At 40.2% G+C, this 25,839-nt stretch overlaps 1 protein-coding gene and 1 long non-coding RNA gene across 2 annotated transcripts in view; one reads left to right on the top strand and one right to left on the bottom strand.

Moving 5' to 3' along the window:
• LOC133618493 (uncharacterized) overlaps positions 1 to 5,984 on the top strand; it is a 25,449-nt gene extending 19,465 nt beyond the window's left edge. The window contains exons 2-3 of the long non-coding RNA XR_009817307.2: positions 1,548 to 1,619; positions 5,704 to 5,984. This is a non-coding gene — a long non-coding RNA (uncharacterized lncRNA). The remainder of the gene's footprint in view (positions 1 to 1,547; positions 1,620 to 5,703) is intronic.
• acss2l (acyl-CoA synthetase short chain family member 2 like) overlaps positions 1 to 22,974 on the bottom strand; it is a 42,848-nt gene extending 19,874 nt beyond the window's left edge. Inside the window, exons 1-6 of the mRNA XM_061978912.2 lie at positions 22,656 to 22,974; positions 22,324 to 22,519; positions 11,350 to 11,441; positions 11,085 to 11,188; positions 5,726 to 5,798; positions 1,504 to 1,579 (exon numbers count right to left, since the gene is read on the bottom strand). Coding sequence (XP_061834896.1) covers positions 1,504 to 1,579; positions 5,726 to 5,798; positions 11,085 to 11,188; positions 11,350 to 11,441; positions 22,324 to 22,519; positions 22,656 to 22,779 — 665 coding nt within the window. The 5' untranslated portion in view covers positions 22,780 to 22,974. The remainder of the gene's footprint in view (positions 1 to 1,503; positions 1,580 to 5,725; positions 5,799 to 11,084; positions 11,189 to 11,349; positions 11,442 to 22,323; positions 22,520 to 22,655) is intronic.
• Between the last annotated feature and the right edge of the window lie 2,865 nt (positions 22,975 to 25,839).

The raw sequence follows: 25,839 nt of genomic DNA on the forward strand, positions 1-25,839 counted from the left end.
GGATTCATCAGATTCAAGGAAGTAAAATGTCTTTTTTTTTTTTTTTTGGTTGTTATTACAAGGTCTAGACCATGTACATATGTAGTTATTGTGGAACAGATGCATCAAATTTCATTTAGAGCTTGTTATATAATGGTTGCAATTATACAACACTGGGTGATTGTGATAGTCAAAATAGCTGGCTTGTTGCAATGGGCTCAAACAGGTTGTATTCCCTCCACTACATCATTGCCTGAAGTATTTTCTCTATACATGGATAGTATACATTCTACCCTTGTGTTGTGTTTTGGTGACTGATTTAAAAGTTTTATCTCTAAAAAATTTAATTGATCAGCTTGACCTAAAATTCCATGACTTTGTCCACAAAGAGGATATCAACAGACAATTCAGTTCTGGGGAGTGATGTGAACTTGGCTTGCAAGTGTTTTTTGAGCATCTCTCACTCTTTAGACTTAGACTTAGACTTCCTTTTTATTGTCATTCAAACTTGAACTTTACAGTACAGATAAGAACGAAATTTCGTTGCATTAGCTCATGGTAGTGCAGGATAAAAAATCAATAAGGTGCAGATATAAATAAATAGATTACTGTACAGATAAATATATTTCTCTTTTGCATATGCATCCACGTTTATGGATGTATGTTATAACGTCTTTATATTCCAGCGAGTTAATCCATTTTTGGGGGGGAATTGATGGGGTTATTTTGATGCGTTCAAGAGTCTTACGGCCATACTTGCCAAACTTGAGACCGCCGAATTCGGGAGATGGAGGGTGTGAGGGGGTGTGGGGTTTGGTGGTAGCGGGGGTGTATATTGTAGCGTCCCGCAAGAGTTAGTGCTGCGAGGGATTCTGGGTATTTGTTCTGTTGTGTTTATGTTGTGTTACGGTGCGGATGTTCTCCCGAAATGTGTTTTGTCATTCTTGTTTGGTGTGGGTTCACAGTGTGGCGCATATTTGTAACAGTGTTAAAGTTGTTTATGCGGCCACCCTCAGTGTGACCTGTTGATCAAGTATGTCTTGCAATCAGCCGCATATATTATGTGAATGGGCTGGCACGCTGTTTGTATGGAGGAAAAGCGGACGCTATAGGCAGTGCCTTCAAAGCACGATCGGGAGAAGCAATCGGGAGAAATTCGGGAGAATGGTTGCCCCGGGAGATTTTCGGGAGGGGCACTGAAATTCGGGAGTCTCCCGGGAAAATCGGGAGGGTTGGCAAGTATGCTTACGGCCTGAGGGAAGAAGCTGTTACAGAACCTGGAGGTTCTGCTACGGAGGCTGCGGAACCTCTTTCTAGAGTCCAGCAGCCTCTTACAAACTTCTTTCCTGTTCTGCGCAGCTCTTATCCACTGAATTAGTGCATCTACGTCACCCGGCAAACCAGAACATGTTTCCGCAATGTCCTTGATAGCAAAGTGTATGTGGTGACTCAGAGGCCATTACCGCCATCAGGCGTAAGCGTGTCCGGATTCAGTGTGTGTGTGTTGGGGGAGAGAGAGCGTACTTTCCCCTGCACTTCTCCAACGCCTCGTCTGCTATCTGTTTCAGGTTGATTAGCTTGTCTCCTCTGTAAACACCATCTGTGCGGCACAAAGAGACAGAGCAGAGAGACACATACAGGTAAGACGCAGGAGAGCGCACCAACACATTATTCAAGTGCATAAACCAGGGGTCGGCAACCTTTACCACTCAAAGAGCCATTTTGACCCGTTTCACAAAATAAAGAAAACAATGGGAGCCACAAAACTCTTTTGAAATTTAAAATGAAATAACACTGCATACAAAGTTGTTTTTTTTGCTTTGTGCTATGTATAAACCAGGGGTCTCAGACACGCGACCCGCACCTTAATATGAAAATTTAATGTTAGTGCGGCCCGCGAGTTTTATGTGAATGCCGCTTGACAGCATCACACTTGCCAACCCTCCCGATTTTTCCGGGAGACTCCCGAATTTCAGAGCAACTATTCTCTCGCATGTCTGCTGATTTTCACCCAAACAACAATAATAAGGACGTGCTATGATGGCACTGCCTTTAGCGCCCTCTACAACCTGTACTAACAGCTTGCCAGCCCAGTCACATGTTATATGCGGCTTCTGCAGACACACATAAGTGACTGCAAGGCATACTTGTTCAACAGCCATACAGGTCACACTGAGGGTGCCCTCAACTTTAACACTCTTACTAATATGCGCCACACTGTGAACCCACACCAAACAAGAATGACAAACACATTTCGGGAGAACATCCGCACCGTAACACAACATAAACGCAACAGAACAAATACCCAGAATCCCATGCATCCCCCCCCCACTCCATGTGTCTGTTGAGGGGGGCGGGGTTTGGTGGTAGCGGGGGTGTATAATGTAGCCCGGAAGAGTTAGGGATGCATGGGATTCTGGGTATTTGTTCTGTTGTGTTTATGTTGTGTTACAGTGCGGATGTTCTCCCGAAATGTGTTTGTCATTCTTGTTGGGTGTGGGTTCACAGTGTGGCGCATATTAGTAAGGGTGTTAAAGTTGTTTATATCACAACCCTCAGTGTAACCTGTATGGCTGTTGACCAAGTATGCCTTGCAGAGGCCGCATACTACATGTGACTGGGCCGGCACGCAGATAGCATGGTGTAAAAGCGGACGCGACGACATGTTGTAGAGGACGTTAAAGGCCGTGCCATCAAAGCACGCCCTCAATATTGTTGTCCGGGTGAAAATCGGAGAATGTTTGCCCCGGGAGATTGCCGGGAAAGGCACTGAAATCCGAAAACCTCCCAGAAAAAACGGGGGGGTCGGCAAGTATGCAGCTGAGCCGCATCAGAGTGATCAAAGAGCCGCATGCGGCTCCGGAGCCGCGGGTTGCTGACCCCTGGCATAAACGCAGACAAGATTTTCCCTTTGTTAATAAGTCAATCAATCATCAATGTTTACTTACAGGTAAAAGCCAGTAAATTAGAATATTTTGAAAAACTTGATTTATTTCAGTAATTGCATTCAAAAGGTGTAACTTGTACATTATATTTATTCATTGCACACAGACTGATGCATTCAAATGTTTATTTCATTTAATTTTGATGATTTGAAGTGGCAACAAATGAAAATCCAAAATTCCGTGTGTCACAAAATTAGAATATTGTGTAAGGCTAATACAAAAAAGGGATTTTTAGAAATGTTGGCCAACTGAAAAGTATGAAAATGAAAAATATGAGCATGTACAATACTCAATACTTGGTTGGAGCTCCTTTTGCCTCAATTACTGCGTTAATGCGGCGTGGCATGGAGTCGATGAGTTTCTGGCACTGCTCAGGTGTTATGAGAGCCCAGGTTGCTCTGATAGTGGCCTTCAACTCTTCTGCGTTTTTGGGTCTGGCATTCTGCATCTTCCTTTTCACAATACCCCACAGATTTTCTATGGGGCTAAGGTCAGGGGAGTTGGCGGGCCAATTTAGAACAGAAATACCATGGTCCGTAAACCAGGCACGGGTAGATTTTGCGCTGTGTGCAGGCGCCAAGTCCTGTTGGAACTTGAAATCTCCATCTCCATAGAGCAGGTCAGCAGCAGGAAGCATGAAGTGCTCTAAAACTTGCTGGTAGACGGCTGCGTTGACCCTGGATCTCAGGAAACAGAGTGGACCGACACCAGCAGATGACATGGCACCCCAAACCATCACCCAACCATGCAAATTTTGCATTTCCTTTGGAAATCGAGGTCCCGGAGTCTGGAGGAAGACAGGAGAGGCACAGGATCCACGTTGCCTGAAGTCTAGTGTAAAGTTTCCACCATCAGTGATGGTTTGGGGTGCCATGTCATCTGCTGGTGTCGGTCCACTCTGTTTCCTGAGATCCAGGGTCAACGCAGCCGTCTACCAGCAAGTTTTAGAGCACTTCATGCTTCCTGCTGCTGACCTGCTCTATGGAGATGGAGATTTCAAGTTCCAACAGGACTTGGCGCCTGCACACAGCGCAAAATCTACCCGTGCCTGGTTTACGGACCATGGTATTTCTGTTCTAAATTGGCCCGCCAACTCCCCTGACCTTAGCCCCATAGAAAATCTGTGGGGTATTGTGAAAAGGAAGATGCAGAATGCCAGACCCAAAAACGCAGAAGAGTTGAAGGCCACTATCAGAGCAACCTGGGCTCTCATAACACCTGAGCAGTGCCAGAAACTCATCGACTCCATGCCACGCCGCATTAACACAGTAATTGAGGCAAAAGGAGCTCCAACCAAGTATTGAGTATTGTACATGCTCATATTTTTCATTTTCATACTTTTCAGTTGGCCAACATTTCTAAAAAATCCCTTTTTTGTATTAGCCTTAAGTAATATTCTAATTTTGTGACACACGGAATTTTGGATTTTCATTTGTTGCCACTTCAAATCATCAAAATTAAATGAAATAAACATTTGAATGCATCAGTCTGTGTGCAATGAATAAATATAATGTACAAGTTACACCTTTTGAATGCAATTACTGAAATAAATCAAGTTTTTCAAAATATTCTAATTTACTGGCTTTTACCTGTATATAGCCCTAAATCAGGAGTGTCTCACAGGGCTGCACAAGCCACAAGGACATCCTCAGCTCAGATCCCACATCAGGGCAAGGAAAAACTCAACCCAATGGGACAATGAGAAACCTTGGAGGGGACCGCAGATGTGGGGACCTCCCACCTGGCTAAGTACTTGTTTTAGGAGATTGCTACGTATTTTCTTTTTTTTGGTTTTTACCAAAAAAAAGTCACTACACTGCAAAAAGTCAGTGTTCAAAAACAAGAATTTTTTTTTACAAAAATTAGGGGCATTTTATTTGAACTAAGCAAAATTATATGCCAATAGAACAAGAAAATTTGGCCTGTGAAGACTTTCCAAAACAAGTAAAATTAGCTAACCTCAATGAACCCAAAAATACCTTCAAATAAGTATATTCTCACTAATAACAAGTGCACTTTTCTTGGTAGAAAAAACAAATATGAGACCTTTTTTCTCAATATGTTGAAAAATATTCTTAAATGAAGTAAATGCTAGCGCCATTATCTTGACATAATGATATGCGCTCGGCAATACATTTCTTGAAACCAGCAAAAACTAGTTTATTGTTCTTAATGGAAAGGCAACAAGGCAACCGCTTGTTACTCTCGGGGTCTCCCAGCTGCCCAGGCAAATCATATGGTCTAAAAATGAATTTTTCCATCGATAACATGACATCATAGCGCCAAGTGCGTGCTCTTTCAGTCAATTAGTGCGCATATATACAGCCCGGCCCCCGGCCCAAAAATGTTTTATTGTAATTTTGAAGAAAGTACGTATTTTCTATTGTTTCATTGAAAATAAAACAGCAAAGTCCATTTGGCTGTCATCTGTTTTAATTATGAGACACAGTTGTGTCAAAATCATGATTTTTTTTTTCATGCTTGGAATAAGAAATTATTACTTTAAAAAAGTAGTTTTATACTTGTGAGTGTTGATGACACAGCTTTGCATCAGTTGATATTCTAGTTTCAAGCATGTTTTACTCAATATAGGTCATCAAATCTCAGCAACAAGCTGTAATATCTTACTGAGATCATTTAGGACCAAAACCCTTAAAACAAGTAAAACACTCTAACATAAAATCTGCTTAGTGAGAAGAATTATCTTATCAGACAGAAAATAAGCAAATATCACCCTTATTTGAGATATTCAATCTTACTTAGATTTCATTTTTTGCAGTGTGGCGCCATGGCTCCCTTACCTGCTGTCACCAGGACGACACTTTGAGCATCCATCACTCTCTCGCACAGCGACTCGGAGGAAAAACCTGCAAACTGGACGTGCAAACAGAACGTGGAGGGAGAGTTGAGAGGTGAAGCAAGCAGGAAACAGGAGGTATCACGGAGTGTCTGCTAAAAAGTGATAAAAATGTGATGTTTCAAAAGTTCAGCACTGTTACGTTCTTCCGAAATGTGTTCGTCATTCTTGTTTGGTGTGGGTTCACAGTGTGGCGCATATTTGTAACAGTGTTAAAGTTGTTTATACGTCCACCCTCAGTGTGACCTGTATGGCTGTTGACCAAGTATGACTTGCATTCACTTGTGTGTGTGAAAAGCCGTAGATATTATGTGATTGGGCCGGCACGCAAAGGCATTGCCTTTAAGGTTTATTGGCGCTCTGTACTTCTCCCTATGTCCGTGTACACAGCGGCGTTTTAAAAAGTCATACATTTTACTTTTTGAAACCGATACCGATCATTTTGAAACCGATACAGATAATTTACGATATTACATTTTAAAGCATTTATCGGCCGATAATATCGGCAGTCCGATATTATCGGACATCCCTAGTTGGGCGTGGTACTGGCAGTGGAGCAATTGGGCACAGCTGGTATCAATCAGCAGTACTAACTATTTAGGCCGAGGAGTGGCAGGTGGGAGACGCCGGTATCGCCACTATATTGCCAAAAGTATTTGGCCACCTGCCTTGACTCACATATGAACTTGAAGTGCCATCCCATTCCTAACCCATAGGGTTCAATATGATGTGGGTCCACCTTTTGCAGCTATTGCAGCTTCAACTCTTCTGGGAAGGCTGTCCACAAGGTCGCAGAGTGTGTTTATAGGAATTTTCGACCATTCTTCCAAAAGCGCATTGGTGAGGTCACACACCGATGTGTGACCTCAGTCTCCGTTCTAATTCATCCCAAAGGTGTTCTTTCGGGTCCAGGTCAGGACTCTGTGCAGGCCTGTCAAGTTCATCCTGTCATGTCTGTGTGATCATGTTTTTGTTTTGGTCATGTTCGTTTTGGGTTTTGGACTTTTTGTGCACTTTTGTTTTGTCACCATAGCAACCATTAGTTTTCACCTGTCACGTCACGCACCTGTTTCACGTTTTGAGTCACGCACCTGCTTTCACTAATCATGTCCATAGTATTTAAGTTCATTCTTTTCAGTTTGTCATTCTGACGACCTCCCCACATTTATGCTTATGTACTCTCTTCATCCTCTAAGATCCTGCTTCATGTCCCTTGTCAAAGTAAGTTTTTGTTCCATGTTTATAGTCTTTTTGTTTTTCATAGTTTGTTCTCCGCCACTGTGCGTGCTTTTCATTTGTACTTTTTTGCTATAGTCTTTTGGTTTCATAGTTTATTCTCCGCCACTGTGCGCGCTTTTGTTTGATCCTTTTTTGTAGTTCTAGTGTTTCAATAAAAAAAAAAGTACTCACATTCCCGTCTCGCCCGAGCCAACTTTCCGTTGCATCCCGGAAAAGCTAACACCCAGGACCAAGTCATGACACATCCACACCAGACTCTGTCATCCATGTCTTTATGGATGCACAGTCATGTTGGAAAAGGAAGGGGCCCGCTCCAAACTGTTCCCACAAGGTTGGGAGCATGGAATTGTCCAAAATGTTTTGTTATCCTGGAGCATTCTAAGTTCATTTCACTGGAACTAAGTGGCCAAACCCAACTCCGGAAAAACAACCCCACACCATAATTCCTCCTCCAACAAATTTCACACAGTCCGAAATGTAGCGTTCTCCTGGCAACCTCCAAACCCAGACTCGTCTATCAGATTGCCAGATGGAAAAGCGTGATTCCAGAGAACGCATCTCCACTGCTCTAGAGTCCAGTGTGCGAAGTGCTTTACACCACTGCATCCCACGCTTTGCATTGGACTCGGTGATGTATGGCTTAGATGCAGCTGCTCGGCCATGGAAACCCATTCCATGAAGCTCTCTGCGTACTGTACGTGGGCTAATTGGAAGGTCACATGAAGTTTGAAGCTCTGTAGCAACTGACTGTGCAGAAAGTCTTTGCACTATGCTGACTCCTCTCTGTCAGTTTATGTGGCCTACCACTTATTGGCTGAGTTGCTGTTGTTCCCAAACTCTTCCATTTTCTTAGAATAAAGGAATGTATACAGTTGACTTTGGAATATTTAGGAGCGAGAACATTTCACGGCTAGATTTGTTGCACGGGTGGCATCCTATGACAGTTCCACGCAGGAAATCACTGAGAGCGGCCCATTCTTTCACAAATGTTTGTAGAAACAGTCTCCATGCCTAAGTGCTTGATTTTATACACCTGGGCCAAGTGATTAGGACACCTGATTCTGATCATTTGGATGGTTGGTGTGGAGAATGCATATACGTTTAAGAGCTCTTTCTTTATTCATAGTCATGTTTAAAGCAGCTCGTATCTTTCCATTTGTACTCTTTCTATGTTTGTATCTTATGTCCGCAAGTAAACTGTGTGCTTTACCTTGAAGGGTTGGAATGTGGGATTTGGAGTACTCCCTTTATATCTTATCCGTATTAGAACAATGAGGCTGTATTCCTTCCTGGACAGGGTGGGGGCTGTTTTCGTATTCAAGAAGTCGTCTCTTCCCGTTTGAATGTTTGACCATGTCGAGATGTTGGTATGACCGTATTGGTGTGGACTGGTCTCCTAAAGCTTCAGTAAAACTTGATAATATTCCTATTTTGTCTTGAAGGTCCTTCTTACTCAGCATATATGTCATCTAAAGAACTTGGGATTGACCGGTGATTTAAATTCTCTGAGAGGGAGACTGGTTAGACGCAACATTGGCCAGATACTTTTGGCAATATAGTGCTCACATCTGATGCTTCAGGGATTCGGGATTACCCTCCCTAAACGTCTAAGCGTCTACCCATATTCTGGTTTGCCCAATTGTTTTTCTTCGTCTCCTGTCTGGTTTTGCCTTTTGCTAAAAAAAATGTACTTTTCTTGTTTAAGGGTGTGCAAACTCCTATTGCCACCATTGATTTCAGTTTTTTCCCTGTGCTTGTCTACCTCAAGAAGGAAGAGGTAGCAAAAGAGACGAATTGTTCCAAACAAATTTCCAAACAAATGAATGATGTATTGTTTGGATTCCTTGGTGTCACAGGTTGAACACAAAGAAGAAGGTGGCTTAAATATAGTGGTGCCATTAAACAGGCCTTCAAATGTGGTGTGAGAATACCTTGGAGCACTGAGGAGATATTTTTAGCTTTATAACCTTTGCACAAAGAGAGAATGAGGTTGGACTGGGATCTGTTCTGGATACAGCCTGACCGATATAGTGTGTTGCAGATGCGGTTTTCTCACAAAGTGGGACGAAATGTTTCAAATCTGATGCTTTTCTTGGGGCAAAGCGGCCAACGAGCTACATGTTGGTGGATTGTGCACTTAAATGTCTGACTGGAGCTTTGGCTCGCAGCTTACATGTGAAATAGAATCTTGGGACATGAGTCAGTGGGACTTGTGGCACCTCCTGTAGGTGTCATGTTCCAATATTGGTGTCCATATACAGTAGTCTTGTTTTAATTAACAGTCAGGTCGGGCTTATACCGGGCTTATACCGACAGCGGCTTGCTGCCTGGACAACAGCTTGCCCTCCATAGTTCCATGCCCAGGCCGTGTAGATCCACTGGAGAGGTCCACTGGAGAGGTCACTCCAGCAGATACCGGTTCTAAGCTCATCCGATTGGCGAAAGAAACGGGTGCCAGGGGCCATCTCGCAGTGAGACCCACCCCCATTTTTGGATGTCTTCCGAGACGGAAGGATGCCGACGACGATGTTTTAATTTACAGTGCATCCGGAAAGTATTCAAAGCACTTCCCTTTTTCCCTTGTTCTAAAATGGAATAAACACATTTTTGTCCTCAAAATTCTACAGACTATACTATATAAATATGTTGGCCTGTTCTTTCACCTTTGTCATTATCTTCCTCTTTATGCTCTACTTACTCTATATAAAACTCTCTTTGAACCACATTTAAACTACTGTAATGTCATCTGGTGTAACACCTTCCCGAGCTACTGAAGGAGATAGATATCTACGTATATCCATATTTAAGAGTTCTTTCTTTCTATAGTCAGGTTTGAAATAACTAGTGTTTTCTCTTTGTGCGCTTTCTATTTTTTCTCCATCTCATGACCGAGGGTACACTGTGGGACTACCTTGAGCTCGGAATGCAGGGAGTAGCAATACTCCTTTTATTTGTTACCTCATCCTGTCTCTAGCTAAGGAGAACAATAGACATGTGTATTCGTTCTGGAGGGTGGGGGCGAGGGACATATTGAAGAACACAGCACTTGGGTAATGTTTTTCAGATCAACTTGGCTACGCAATTGAATGTGTTGTCCTAGGCTGGTCTCTCCAAAGCTTTGGAAATAAATTGCAAAATACCTATTCTGTTCTGGGTGATCATTTAAACTCAGCTTATATGTCATCAAAATAACTTGGCATTGACCAGTAACTTAAATTCCCTTTGAGGAACATCTAACCCATGCAAAAGAAAATCATACGGGCCCTGTCATGGTCGAAGTTTAATGGCCCCACTTGACATCTATTCCATAATTATCATCTGACAGAGTTCAATATTTATCACAATGCTTGTCTAACCTATCAAGTCATCCACAGGCTGAATCTTAGGCTCTGTAGCTTGGTTCCTGTCTATCATCCCCAGCATGCCCACAACACTCGTAACTTAGATCTGATATCAGGTAAACATCGTCTACTAGCTTGTACTGTTTGAAGTGCTGTATGCAGGGGACCAAAGATTTGGAACTGGCTTGATGAGAGCCTCAGAATGCTGTATTCATTCGTTTCAGCGAGGTTCGTTCTCCCGGAATGCAAACGGACGACTCCGGACAGGACTTGCAGGTAGGAACATGATTTATTCTCATAAATCATAAAACGAAGACAGGAACAAACCAAACGAAGCGTGCCTAACACAAGGAAAGCTAGCGGAATAGCTCACAAGGAAAACACTAAGACGGGACTTAGCGTAAGACACGCGCAGGGAACTAGAAAACATCGAACGTAGCAGTTGCGTAAAGCAAACAAAGAAGCCAGACCGACTGACTGGCAAAGGCAGGCTTGAATAATGTCTCTGATTACAAACAGGTGCGCGTCCCGAACACAAGCGGCAGGTGAAAATAATAAGTAGCTAACCAACTCAGAGGTGCACAAACAGGAACTAAAGGAGTCTAAAACTAACAGAAAACACAAGTGACTCGAAAAACTTAAACAGACTATGATCCGGGCAGCGGATCATAACACACTGTATAACAACATTGGAAGTAACCCTTCATTAGGAACTATACTTACCACAACAGAATGAACAGCACCTATCCTGGCACAGGCCAACATGGTGTAGACCAGTTCTGGAATCATAGGCAGGTAGATGGATACCCTGTCTCCCTTTTTCACACCTTCATAGGGAAAACCGAGACAAACATAATTTTTGCAGCTACAAAATAATTGATTATTGCTTCTTTAAAATGATGCATTTACACATCCTCGTCTGCAATTTATACTTTGAATAAATCCAATGTTTTTTTTTTCTTTAAAAGCGAAGACTTGAGCTTCTCACCCATTTGTTTGAGGACGTTAGCACAGCGGCAAACCTGGCTCAGTAGCTGGCTGTATGTGATGGCCATGTGCTGGTCCGAGGAGTTGCCTTCCCTTAGAAGATCCCGCACAAAAAGGTTAGACAATGTACTATAACATGACGTACTGTAGGTACCGTATTTTTCGGAGTATAAGTCGCTCCGGAGTATAAGTCGCACCGGCCGAAAATGCATAATAAAGAAAGAAAAAAACATATATAAGTCGCATTTTTGGGGGAAATTTATTTGATAAAACTTAACACCAAGAATAGACATTTGTAAGGCAATTTAAAATAAATAAAGAATAGTGAACAACAGGCTGAATAAGTGTACGTTATATGAGGCATAAATAACCAGCTGAGAACGTGCCTGGTATGTTAACGTAACATATTATGGTAAGAGTCATTCAAATAACTATAACATATAGAACATGCTGTACGTTTACCAAACAATCTGTCACTCCTAATTGCTAAATCCCATGAAATCTTATACGTCTAGTCCAGTGGTTCTTAACCTGTGTTCGATGGAACCCTAGGGGTTCGGTGAGTCGGGCTCAGGGGTTCGGCGGAGGTCAAGACACACCCGACTCATCGTGTGAATAAAAACTTCTCCCTATCGGCGTATTGCGGATACGGCAACTGCAGAAGTCACACTGATTTGCAGGTGTGTAATTTGTTGTGAGTTTAGTGTTGGTTTTGTTCTTTGAACAAGGTGATGTTCACTAGTAAAAAAAACATGGTAACACTTTAGTATGGGGAACATATTCACCATTAATTAGTTGCTTATTAACATGCAAATTAGTAACATATTGGCTCTTAACTAGTCATTATTAAGTACTTATTAATGCCTTATTCGACATGGCCTTATTATAACCCTAACCCTCTAACCATAACCCTAACCAAATAACTCTAAATTAAGTCTTTTGTTACTTAGAATATGTTCCCCATACTAAAGTGTTACCAAAAACATATAACTTTGTCTTGAATTTGAAAAAATATATATATATTTTTTTTTCACTACTACTTACCACTGTAATTACCGGACTACAATACTCTTCATTCAATGACTGTAAATAATGTAAAAACAAGAGTATAAAGAAATCATACTGTTCCATTACCTATGTTACTCATACTACTGTCACTACTCAACTACCAAAAGAACTGTAGACACCTTAATATTTATTACTTCCTATACTGTATATACTGTGTATACCAGTGACATGCGGTCACTGGAGGCATGTGAGGCAGGGCCTCACCTGCCAGCATGGAAAGAAAAAAAATGTAAAAAGAAAAAAAATTAATTAAATTGTTATATGTATTCAGTGATTATACTATAAAGTTATTTTCCATTTAACTTCACCAGTTTTAGATTATTTGTATTCAAAATCGCTGAATTTTCACATTTGCCGTTCAAATACTGAGAAGAGACGGTGCGGTGATCAGCAGCCAGTTGAGGCACGTCACTCAGTTGTGCCTCACCATGGATTGCGGACTCGGCTAACTGCTGGCCTGCTGTGCAGTGAGACTGTATTGCTATATGAACTATATTATACATTTCCATAGTTTAGTTAGCTGAGGTATATAATATACAGTGTATTTTGTCAACAACTGTATGTGTGTAATGTATTTCTTGTGCTGAGCGATCATAAAACGGCTGCAAAAGACGCACTGGCTGAGGCTCCAGTAACCCCGCCTCCTGCACCCCCGCCGTAGAATTGTTATATCAACTAAAGCCCACACTTAAACTTTCCACGTGCAAGATTGAATCTATTTAAAAAAATTATTTCATAAGAAGCCAAAAAGTGCAAAAACAATAATGTTCGTGTTGGAGGAGTTGTGAATGACTGCCGGTACACCTGCACACTGCAGGTGTATCTAATTCACAACTCCTCCAACACGAACATTGTTTTTGCACTTTTTGGCTTCTTATTAAATAACTTTTGTAACCTATTTTCATGGGCTTTTCTCTTTGTGATGTTAAGTTCCTGTTATGCGCTGTTATACAGTATATGCCTTGTGCTCTTATTTTGAAGGCGCTAAGAGCGAAAGTGATGTCACGTTGCGGAGGTTTTTGAAAGAAGGTAAATAAAGTGGTCCTCGTGTAAACTGGAGCCTCCGTGTTTGTTATTTTGTAGTTTCATACAGGATAGTCGACATTTATAAACCCTCGGTTACACTTTTTTAATTAGATTCAATCTTGCACGTGGAAAGTTTAAGTGAGGGCTTTAGTTGCGGCGCATGGACTTAATTTCTAAGTAAAGGTAAGACCATAATAACGTTTTTTTATTAAATGTGCTTTTTTGTGTGCTACAGTTTGTATGTGTAAAGTTAAAGTTAAGTTAAAGTACCAATGATTGTCACACACACACTAGGTGTAATGAAATTTGTCCTCTGCATTTGACCCATCCCCTTGATCACCCCCTGGGAGGTGAGGGGAGCAGTGGGCAGCAGCGGCGCCGCGCCCGGGAATAATTTTTGGTGATTTAACCCCCAATTCCAACCCTTGATGCTGAGTGCCAAGCAGGGAAGAATGCTGGTATGAGCTTTTAAACATAACCCGTTAACTGCTGCCAATCAAATGGTGAATAAGATACTCTTTAGGGTTCATATGTTTGTAAATCTGACTGTGATGAAGTCAGTGCCTCACCAGCCATCAACCTCACCGCACGTCACTGGTGTATACTGTATATACTGTTATACTATTTGACATTGCACTGGTACTGTATGTGACTACTGTACTTTTACTTGTACTGATACTTCTACCATAACAACTGGGACTTATTGTGCAACTTATTGTCTCGTAATTAATGTACATCAGAGCATTTCAATTTGTTGTATTTTTTGTATTTAGTGTATTAGATTCAGCAACTAGTGTTTGGATCCCACTGTACGCAATATCTGAAGAGCATGGAAACAAGTATTTCACTGTGGTGTACTCTGCATGTGACGAATAAAACCCTTGAACCCTTGAACTAAAGAAGGGTTCGGCGAATGCGCATATGAAACTGGTGGGGTTCGGTACCTCCAACAAGGTTAAGAACCACTAGTCTAGTCTCTTACGTGAATGAGCTAAATAATATTATTTGATATTTTACGGTAATGTGTTAATAATTTCACACATAAGTCGCTCCTGAGTATAAGTCGCACCCCCGGCCAAACTATGAAAAAAACTGCGACTTATAGTCCGGAAAATACGGTACACAGAGCCTTACATGATTTTTCTTTAATTTCATGATGACTTTAAAGATTTCATATCCCTGCACTATAGACTGAACAAATATAAAAACTCCTCCTGAGAACCAGTGTCCCCTACAGTGGACTTTTGTGTTCTATATTATCCAGTGGCATCTATTTCAATGAATGTGTCATGTGTAAGTGCTCTAATGCAAACGTGAATAAGGCTGACTTGCAGTAACCCCTATTAATGCTGAGTGTGCAGAATGACTGCTTCTTGTTGGCTAAACCTCTTCTGTTGACAGAGCAAATACTATGTGTGCCATCATGTGGATTGCCTGTTACGCCAAAGCCCAATACAGTATCTTCATTATAGGTCGAGGGTGGGGTTAAAGGCTTTCCTTATCTTAGATACAAAACAAAACAAATTGTTCGTATCCCGTAATGGACTGACTGTATGATGTGATGTTGTGATATTTTGTATATATCCTGGGATAGGGATGTCCGATAATGGCTTTTTGCCGATATCCGATATTCCGATATTGTCCAACTCTTTAATTATCGATACCATATCAACCGATATATGCAGTCGTGGATTTAACACATTATTATGCCTAATTTGGACAACCAGGTATGGTGAAGATAAGGTACTTTTTTTTTTTAATTAATAAAATTAGATAAATAAATTAAAAACATTTTCTTGAATAAAAAAGAAAGTAAAACAGTTACATAGAAACTAGTATTTAATGAAAATGAGTAAAATTAACTGTTAAAGGTTAGTACTATTAGTGGACCAGCAGCACGCACAATCATGTGTGCTTACGGACTGTATCCCTTGCAGACTGTATTGATATATATTGATATATAATGTAGGAACCAGAATATTAATAACAGAAACAAAATGTGTGAATGTGTGAATGAGTGTGAATTAGTATAAATGGGGGAGGGAGGTTTTTTGGGTTGGTGCACTAATTGTAAGTGTATCTTGTGTTTTTTATGTTGAATTAATAAAAAATAAAAAAAAATAAAAAAACGATACCGATAATAAAAAAAAACCTATACCGATAATTTCCGATATTACATTTTAACGCATCCCTAATCCTGGGTCATATTGAAGCTATGCACTGGATTTCAGTGACTAATTTTTACATTTTTAATTATTAATCCATTAAAAATGTCAATTTCTGGACCCATATTTCAATCAAGAAATGCAAAAGGCATCCAATACATAATTTATATTGGTAGCCTTTTACAAGGCGAGGAACCATATTTGGTAACTATACTCAATATCTGTCGTAAGACGGTAGAGCAATGTGATTTCCCCCTGCCGTTAAAAGGTATAAACATTTTCTTATACACAGCCGTTACCTTCTTTTTACACTTGTATGACAGCAAAGAATGCTCTGAGTTATCAAATATTGAATAGTTTTATTCTATTTTGATTGTATTGTTTTTTTGCATTTCAACAAGCTGAAGCTGTGTTAATAATAAGAAAGGTGAGTAGTTTAATATTATTTTGGTTTTATTGAGTTGTTTTACATTTGTATGACGGTTAAAGTATTTTATTTAAACAACCCCCGTTTCCATATAAGTTGGGAAATTGTGTTGGATGTAGATATAAACGGAATACAATGATTTGCAAATCATTTTCAACCCATATTCAGTTGAATATGCTACAAAGACAACATATTTATTGTTCAAACTGATAAACCTTTTTTTTTTTGTGCAAATAATCATTAACTTTAGAATTTGATGGCAGCAACACGTGACAAAGAAGTTGGGAAAGGTGGCAATAAATACTGATAAAGTTGAGGAATGCTCATCAAACACTTATTTGGAACATCCCACAGGTGAACAGGCAAATTGGCAACAGGTGGGTGCCATGATTGGGTATAAAAGTAGATTCCATGAAATGCTCAGTCATTCACAAACAAGGATGGGGCGAGGGTCACCACTTTGTCAACAAATACGTGAGCAAATTGTTGAACAGTTTAAGAAAAACCTTTCTCAACCAGCTATTGCAAGGAATTTAGGGATTTCACCATCTACGGTCCGTAATATCATCAAAGGGTTCAGAGAATCTGGAGAAATCACTGCACGTAAGCAGCTAAGCCCGTGACCTTCGATCCCTCAGGCTGTACTGCATCAATAAGCGACATCAGTGTGTAAAGGATATCACCACATGGGCTCAGGAACACTTCAGAAACCCACTGTCAGTAACTACAGTTGGTCGCTACATCTGTAAGTGCAAGTTAAAACTCTCCTATGCAAGGCGAAAACCGTTTATTAACAACACCCAGAAACGCCGTCGGCTTCGCTGGGCCTGAGCTCATCTAAGATGGACTGATACAAAGTGGAAAAGTGTTCCGTGGTCTGACAAGTCCACATTTCAAATTGTTTTTGGAAACTGTGGACGTCGTGTCCTCCGGACCAAAGAGGAAAAGAACCATCCGGATTGTTATAGACGCAAAGTTGAAAAGCCAGCATCTGTGATGGTATGGGGGTGTATTAGTGCCCAAGACATGGGTAACTTACACATCTGTGAAGGCGCCATTAATGCTGGAAGGTACATACAGGTTTTGGAGCAACATATGTTGCCATCCAAGCAACGTTACCATGGACGCCCCTGCTTATTTCAGCAAGACAATGCCAAGCCACGTGTTACATCAACGTGGCTTCATAGTAAAAGAGTGCGGGTACTAGACTGGCCTGCCTGTAGTCCAGACCTGTCTCCCATTGAAAATGTGTGGCGCATTATGAAGCCTAAAATACCACAATGGAGACCCCCGGACTGTTGAACAACTTAAGCTGTACATCAAGCAAGAATGGGAAAGAATTCCACCTGAGAAGCTTAAAAAATGTGTCTCCTCAGTTCCCAAACGTTTACTGAGTGTTGTTAAAAGGAAAGGCCATGTAACACAGTGGTGAACATGCCCTTTCCCAACTACTTTGGCACGTGTTGCAGCCATGAAATTCTAAGTTAATTATTATTTGCAAAAAAAATAAAAAAAAATTATGAGTTTGAACATCAAATATCTTGTCTTTGTAGTGCATTCAACTGAATATGGGTTGAAAAGGATTTGCAAATCATTGTATTCCGTTTATATTTATATCTAACACAATTTCCCAACTCATATGGAAACGGGGTTTGCATATGTATATACAGTATATATATATATAATTATTTTACATTTCTATGATAAACAATGCTAAACCAATGCTTCTAGCAATCAAAAGGTGAGTAGTTTTATAATATTTTGGTTTTAATTAGTTGTTTTTACACTTTTATGACAGTTAAGAATGCACAGCCAATGTTGTGGCTCAATAGAAGGTAAGTCGTTTGATTCCATTTCGCCGGTTTGTTTACATTCCATGACAATTGAGAAGGAAGGCTGAATCTGAGCCATCCAAAGGTGAGTAGTGTTATAATGTTTTGGTTTTAATTTGTTGTTGTTTGTATAACTGTTAAGAATGCACAGCCTACTTGTTGAGGCATTAAAACATTGTTAAATTGATTCTCTTTTGGTTTTATTTAGTTATTTTTACACATGTATGACAGTTAAAATGCTTAACTTATTTTCTGGATCATCAGAAGGTGAGTAGTTTTATTCTAGTTTGGTTTTATTTAGTTGATTTTACATTTTCATGACAGTTAATGCTGAATCAATACTCTGAGCTATCTAAAGGCAAGTAGCGTGTGAATGGGTGAACGTAATGTAAAGTGTTTTGGGTATCATTCCAGGTATGATAAAGTGCTATTTAAAGACAGACCATTTAGTTGTATAATATTTTGCTTTTAATTTGTTGTTTTTACACTTGTATGACAATTAAAAATATTGATCCGATGCATAAAAACTTTAGGTAGTTTTATTCTATTTTGGTTTAATGTATTTGTTTTTATGCTTGTATGATGCTTAGCCATGTTCTAGGTCAGATGTGTCAAAGTCGTTTTCCACTGAGGGCCACATCGTAGTTATGTTTGGCCCCAGAGGCCCGCTTCTAACAGTGAATACTAGTATTACACCATTTTTTTAATGCATTTTATTAGTAGATTTTTTTTTTTAACTTAAATGTAACAAAAAATATGGTAAGTTGCAATAATTTCACTTCAACATTTAGTGTATATTGCTGTAAATGGAAAAACAGTACTGCTGTCAGTTGCTGGAATTTTACTGTGAAATGTACATTTGTTTTTTTACTGTAAATAAAAAAACTGCAATTTTACAGTAAAATTTTCGCACCTTTTGTTTTTTTACCGCAAATCAACAACTGTAGATTTTCCGGTGTATTACTGTAAATTCCAAAACGGCACCACAGTTTATTACAGTTAAAAAAAGTACAGTTTTTTCATTAAGAGAAAAATACTGTAAAAACCACAGTAAATTTCACAATTTTACCATGAAATCTATTGCAACTTTTACATTGCACAATTTGATGGAAAACTTGCTTGGAAATCCTTATTATTAGTATTTATTTCTATTTTAAAAATGGTTTGAATGTTTGATAGTATATTTTTGCATAATTAGACAATATTTAAGTTAACATAATTTGCGATTACATGGAGTACAAATATTTTTTTTCTCCCAAAATAGAAAGAAATAATACATTTAGTAAGAAAAGTTACAGTACTTTATTGATACATTTTATTTCCAGGCTCTCTGGGCCAAATAAAATGAAGAAGCGGGCCCCATCAGGGCCCTGGGCCTCAAAGTTTGACACCTGTGTTCTAGGTTTGATTGATTGATTGAGACTTTTATTAGTAGACTGCACAGTACAGTACATATTCCGTACAATTGACCACTAAATGGTAACACCCAAATAAGTTTTTCAACTTGTTTAAATCGGTCCACGTTAATCAATTCAAAGGTAATCAGAAGGTGGGTATTTTAATTCTATTTTATTTTTATTTTGTTGATTTTACCTTTCTATGACCGCTAAAACTGCTTAACCTACATACGTTCTGGGTCACCAGAAGGTGAGTAGTTGTATTCTATTTTGGTTTTATTGAAGTGATTTTTACATGTTTATGGAAGATAATGCAGAACCAATGCTTTGAGCCAACCAACCCTGAGCGGTTTTATAGTATATTGGTTTTAATTTGTTGTTTTTACACTTGTATGACAGTTAAAAATGCTCAGCCTCTGTTCTGAGTCATCAAACATTGACTAGTTAGGGACCGAGTCCCTTTGGGACAGAGGACCCTATTGTATTTCTAGCGTTTTATTATTATACCGCCGCCTCTTTGAGCTGTAATTTGACCCCCTTAACATGCTTTAAAACTCACCAAATTGGACACACACATCAGGACTGGCAAAAATTGCGATCTAATCAAAAAACCAAACCCCAAAACTCAAAATTGCGCTCTAGCGCCCCCTAGGAAGAAAACACAGACAAAACTGTCTGTAACTCCCAATAGGAATGTCGTTGAGACATGAAACAAACACCTTTATGTAGGTCTCACTTATACCTATATTTCATACACTGACAACCCCCAGCAAAAATCAACAGGAAGTTTGCAATTCCCCCTTCAAAACAAAAGTTGTGTAAAAACAGTCACCTTTTTTCAAACATTATCTCCTCTGAGCGTGTTTGTCGTGTCAGCTTCAAATTAGCACAGGAGAGAGATTGAACCCTTCTGATTAAAAGTTGATGAAAGAGTTTCAATTACTGCTCCGGTTTGGATTTTATGAGCCCTCAAAGTCGGTCCCGTCCATCGCTGCTTGCAGCTTTAATTTATTTTGTTTTTGTTTAGTATTTACACTTGTATGACGATTAAAAAATGCTGAGCTCTAGTTTGTCGTCATCAAAAGCTGAGTTAATTTTTAGGGACCGAGTCCCTTTGGGACAGAGGACCCTATTGTATTTCTAGCGTTTTATTATTATACCGCTGCCTCTTTGAGCTGTAATTTGACCCCCTTAACATGCTTCAAAACTCACCAAATTGGACACACACATCAGGACTGGCAAAAATTGCGATATAATCAAAAAATCAAACCCCAAAACTCAAAATTGCGCTCTAGCGCCCCCTAGGAAGAAAACACAGACAAAACTGTCTGTAACTCCCAGTAGGAAAGTCGTAGAGACATGAAACAAAAACCTCTATGTAGGTCTCACTTAGACCTATATTTCATACACTGACAACCCCCAGCAAAAATCAACAGGAAGTTTGCAATTCCCCCTTCAAAACAAAAGTTGTGTAAAAACAGTCACCTTTTTTCAAAAATGATCTCCTCTGAGTGCGTTTGTCGTGTCAGCTTCAAATTAGCACAGGAGAGAGATTGAACCCTTCTGATTAAAAGTTGATGAAAGAGTTTTAATTACTGCTCCGGTTTGGATTTTATGAGCACTCAAAGTCGGTCCCGTCCATCGCTGCTTGCAGCTTTAATTAGGGACCGCAATGTCCCTTTGGGACAGAGGACCCTATTGTATTTTGTTTGTTTTATTATTATTATTCCGCCGCCTCTATGTGCTGTAATTTGACCCCCTTAACATGCTTCAAAACTCACCATATTTGACACACACATCAGGACTGGCAAAAATTGCGATCTAATAAAAAACAAAAACAAAAAAAAAACTCAAAATTGCGCTCTAGCGCCCCCTAGGAAAAAACACAGACAAAACTGCTTGTAACTTCCGGTATGAATGTCATAGAGACGTGAAACAAAAACCTCTATGTTGGTCTGACTTAGACCTAGATTTCATACATTGACATCCGTCAGCAAAAATCAACAGGAAGTTGGAAATTCCCCCTTCAAAACAAAATTTTAGTAAAAACAGTCACTTTTGCCTCTTTGAGCTGTAATTTCACCCCCTTAACATGCTTCAAAACACACCAAACTAAGCACACACATCAGGACTGGCAAAAATTGCGATCTAATAAAAAATCCAACCCCAAAACTCAAAATTGCGCTTTAGCGCCACCTAGGAAGAAAACACAGACACAACTGCTCCTAGGAAGAAAACTCAGAAAGAACGGCCTGTAACTTCCAGTAGGAGTGTCTTAGAGACATGAAACAAAAACCTCTATGTAGGTCCCATTGAGACCTACATTTCATAAATTGACAACCCCCAGCAAAAATTAAGAAGAAGTTTGCAATTCCCCCTTCAAAACAAAAGTTTTGTAAAAACCGGTCACCTTTTTTCAAACATTATCTCCTCTGAGCGCATTTGTCGTGTCGGCTTCAAACTAGCACAGGAGAGAGATTGAACCCTTCTGATTAAAAGTTGACCAAAGAGTTTTAATTACTGCTCCGGTTTGGATTTTATGTGCCGTCAAAGTCGGTCCCGTCCACCGCTGCTTGCAGCTTTAATTTATTTAGTTTTTGTTTAGTATTTACACTTGTATGACAATTAAAAATGCTGAGCTCTAGTTTTTAGTCATCAAAAGCTGAGTTAATTTTCTTATTTGGGTTTTTATTAAGAATAGTTATAGAAAAATAAAAGTATGGTATATAAATATAATTTATAAGATTGTAAATACATTACAATGCTATTTCAAGTAAAAAGGGAACTGAAGCAATTGGTGTCATTTAATTGATATTATGAGTTGGCATAAAGAATTGAGTAGACTTTGATAATATTTGTGGAACCATTACTGTATTGTAAAGCCCTGATCTCGGTGTAGTTGTCAGAGCCTCAGTAGTGATTGAAGCACTGACACTGAAGTTTGTTTTGGTCCTCTGGGCTCAGCACAGTTCACATAGCTGTAACTATAGGCCGGAATAGCTGTGAGCGGGGTCGTCGCTTCAAGGCCGTTATTCAGCCCGGACGCTGGTTGCGGCTTACCAGTAATAAGCCACCTTTTCACCAAGGTTCTTCTCTTTCACATGTCTGTCCAGCACGTTATAGCACATGTTGCTCTTGGCCCCCTCCATGCATTTGACAAAAATGCTTCCCTTGGTCACATCAAAGTTGTACTGCAACATGGGGCCTGTGGCCGGCTTCTTCCAGAAGAAGTCGTCGGCGACGTCCCTCCAGAAGGCTGAGAGACATTGATAGTGCAACTGTTAGTGTCGGGAGCCTGCGCTGGCCAGATAAACGCACACAGATCAAGCTCGCAGACAAGGGGTGCAAACATTGCAAGTCTCGCGCTATTAAAGACATGCAGTATGACCTACCTTCTGGATCCTCCATGGATTTCCTGTAAGCTTCCAGATAGGAGTGGAAATTGGGCACGTGAGCATCCCTCTGCAGGTCACTGGGAGGGTAGTACATCTTGTTCTGAGTTTCCGGAACAACCATAGCGGAAGGACATCCGCAGATGAGCCAATAATATCAGCGGGGTGAAAATGGGTTAATCTGGAGTCACCGCTGAGCTGTCTGTGTTCTCCCTGTGAGGGCAAGGAACACTGCAAGGCCTCTGCCGTACACAAGCAGCATAATTCAGCAGGCATAAAGACCCACCTCTAATCCTCAGCTCCTGACAGTCTGCATAGTGCCGGGTCAGCCAATCAGCTCGCAGGGTGCTGCACTCCCACTTTTTCATTGGCAAGCCTTCAACTGGCCGGTGGAGCGGTTTTTTTTTTTTAATTTGTTGTTTAACGTTGGGGAGGAGGTGTGCAGGGAGCAGGGTGAATGCCACACATTCATATGTAGACTTTGCTTGTCGACACATACACTAACAGCCAGATTCAAATGGTCATTTGATCAATCGTAGAAACACATCTCTTTAGGTTGGAACCTGTTCATTTAATCAGAATCAGAATCAGGATCAGAAATACTTTATTAAATAACATTTTCAGCACAATCCCATTCAAGAGCATTACAGGGAGACAGAACAGGATCGCTGACGGGTCTGCCAACTTCCGGCGCCCCTCACAAAAAAAGGTTAGAAACAGGTAAACGCTGGGGACGGGGGGGGGGAGAAAAAAATAATAATTCAGTCTAAGCCTGCACCCCTGCAGAGGAGGTCCAGACTGAGGCCAAGGGGGGAAAAACTCATAGCCATAGCACACATAAACATGTGTGTAAGACAGTGATGTGCAGTCAGGGGAGGCAGGTGAGGCGGGGCCTCACGTGCCATCATGGAAAGAAAAAAAAATAATTAAATTGTTATATGTATCCAGTGATTATACTATAAAGTTATTTTCCATATAACTTCACCAGTTTTAGATTATTTGTTATTCAAAATCGCTGAATTTTCACATTTGCCCAGGGAGCATTTCTGCGACTACTCGGCTGCAGAAGAAGTGACAACAAGCAGCAACAGTTAGCGATCGTTTACTTTTTCCTCTTGCCTGGACTATTAACATGGAGAATTACATATCTAGAATAAAACAGTTTTCTAAACTGGACTTTCAATCGAAGCAGCAGGTTATACTTAAAGGAAGATCTCCATCGAGACAGAGAGACTTTTAAAACTGAAGAAAGATAAGGAAGACTTCTATAAACAAGTTATCGATGCTTTTGTTCAAAAGGAGCTGCGCATGGACTTCATTTATAAGTAAAGGTAAGACCATAATAATGTTTTTTTTAATTAAATGTGCTTTTTTTGTGTGCTACAGTTTGTAGGTGTAAAGTTAAGTTAAAGTACCAATGATTGTCACACACACACTAGGTGTGGTGAAACTTGTCCTCTGCATTTGACCCATCCCCTTGATCACCCCCTGGGAGGTGAGGGGAGCAGTGGGCAGCAGTGGCGCCGCGCCCGGGAATCATTTTTGGTGATTTAACCCCCAATTCCAACCCTTGATGCTGAGTGCCAAGCAGGGAAGAATGCTGGTATGAGCTTTATGTAAGATACTATTGTAAATGTGCAATTGCATGTTGACTCAACGTCAATAATCAAGTCCGAGGGATTTTTTTGTAGACACTATTATGTGTATAGTTTACCAATCTAATACAGCGATTTGTTTTCTTGGACATTAAATGAGACAAGACTAAGTCTAACAGCTTTGATTGATTGATTGAAACTTTTATTAGTAGATTGCACAGTACAGTACATATGCCGTACAATTGACCACTAAATGGCAGAGGTGGGACCAAGTCATTGCTTTGCAAGTCACAAGTAAGTCTCAAGTCTTTGCCCTCAAGTCCGAGTCAAGTCCCGAGTCAAGACAGGCAAGCCCCGAGTCAAGTCCAAAGTCAAGACTGGAAAGTCTCAAGTCAAGTTTTAAGTCCTGCATTTTGAGTTTCGAGTCCTTTCAAGTCCTTTTAACCACAGACTAATATATTAACACAGATTGTGTATGCTTTTCAAACGCTGTATTTATTTATTAAAACAAGTGCATTTTAAATTGCAGGAAAGAAAATTGTGCTGACATTGCACTTTATAATAGCACTATTAACCAGTCATTTTAAACATTAACTCATTCCTTTACAGAACAAACACATTGAAAAATAAAGTGCAAATGTACTTATTTGTACAAAAGTGTTAACATTGAAAAAACATGACATATACGTGAACATAACAAAAAAGTTGTACTTTTTATATGTCAGGGCCCTACGCTGCATTGCATTTGCAAAAGACCAAATTAGCCAAGAGTCTGTCAGTCATTTGTGCACGATGGGGGCGTAGTATGATGCCACCATGGCTGAAAACTCGCTCCACTGGAGCACTGGAGGCAGGCACTGCCAAGACTCTCATGGCCACTCGGAAGTGAAGGAAGAGTCTTCATGTTCAATGCCCAGAACAAAAGGGGGGGAGAGTTTTTTTGGGTTGGTGCACTACTTGTAAGTGTATCTTGTGTTTTTTATGTTGATTTAATTAAAAAAAATATATATATATATATTTCTTGTGCGGCCCGATACCAATCGATCCACGGACCAGTACCGGGCCGCGGCCCGGTGGTTGGGGACCACTGAGGTAAACAACCAACAGTATGTCAGAAAGCTAGCTAAAACGGTACACATATTCATAATATAGTATACATTTTAACTGACCTTTATTTTACTATTTTTGTCTTTTTTTAGGTGGCTAAAATACGCGGTGCTGCTGACCGCCGTCTAACGTTACGTGTGATATATTGACTAACGTAACCCTGCTTAAAAAATCACTGAACAAAAAGTATGAATAAGGTAGTGAACTGCAACAGATTCCCGTGTTTGCAATAACGTTATATACGTTAGCAGTGAGTTTACAGCCTCACTGATTTAACTACACAGCAAATAAAAGTCACATTACTGCCAATAAACGTTATCTTACATTCAAAACTTACCGTTCTTTGTGCAACTTCAAATGCCGGACGAAGTTGGAAGTTGTTGCCTCTCCATCAGCAATTTTCGAACCGCATGTGTTGCATACTGCAAACCGTTTTGTGTTGACCACCTCGTAATTTTTATACCCAAACAAAATTATTTTAG

The sequence above is a fragment of the Nerophis lumbriciformis genome, linkage group LG19 (assembly GCF_033978685.3).
Source record: "Nerophis lumbriciformis linkage group LG19, RoL_Nlum_v2.1, whole genome shotgun sequence".
Lineage (NCBI taxonomy): Eukaryota > Metazoa > Chordata > Actinopteri > Syngnathiformes > Syngnathidae > Nerophis > Nerophis lumbriciformis.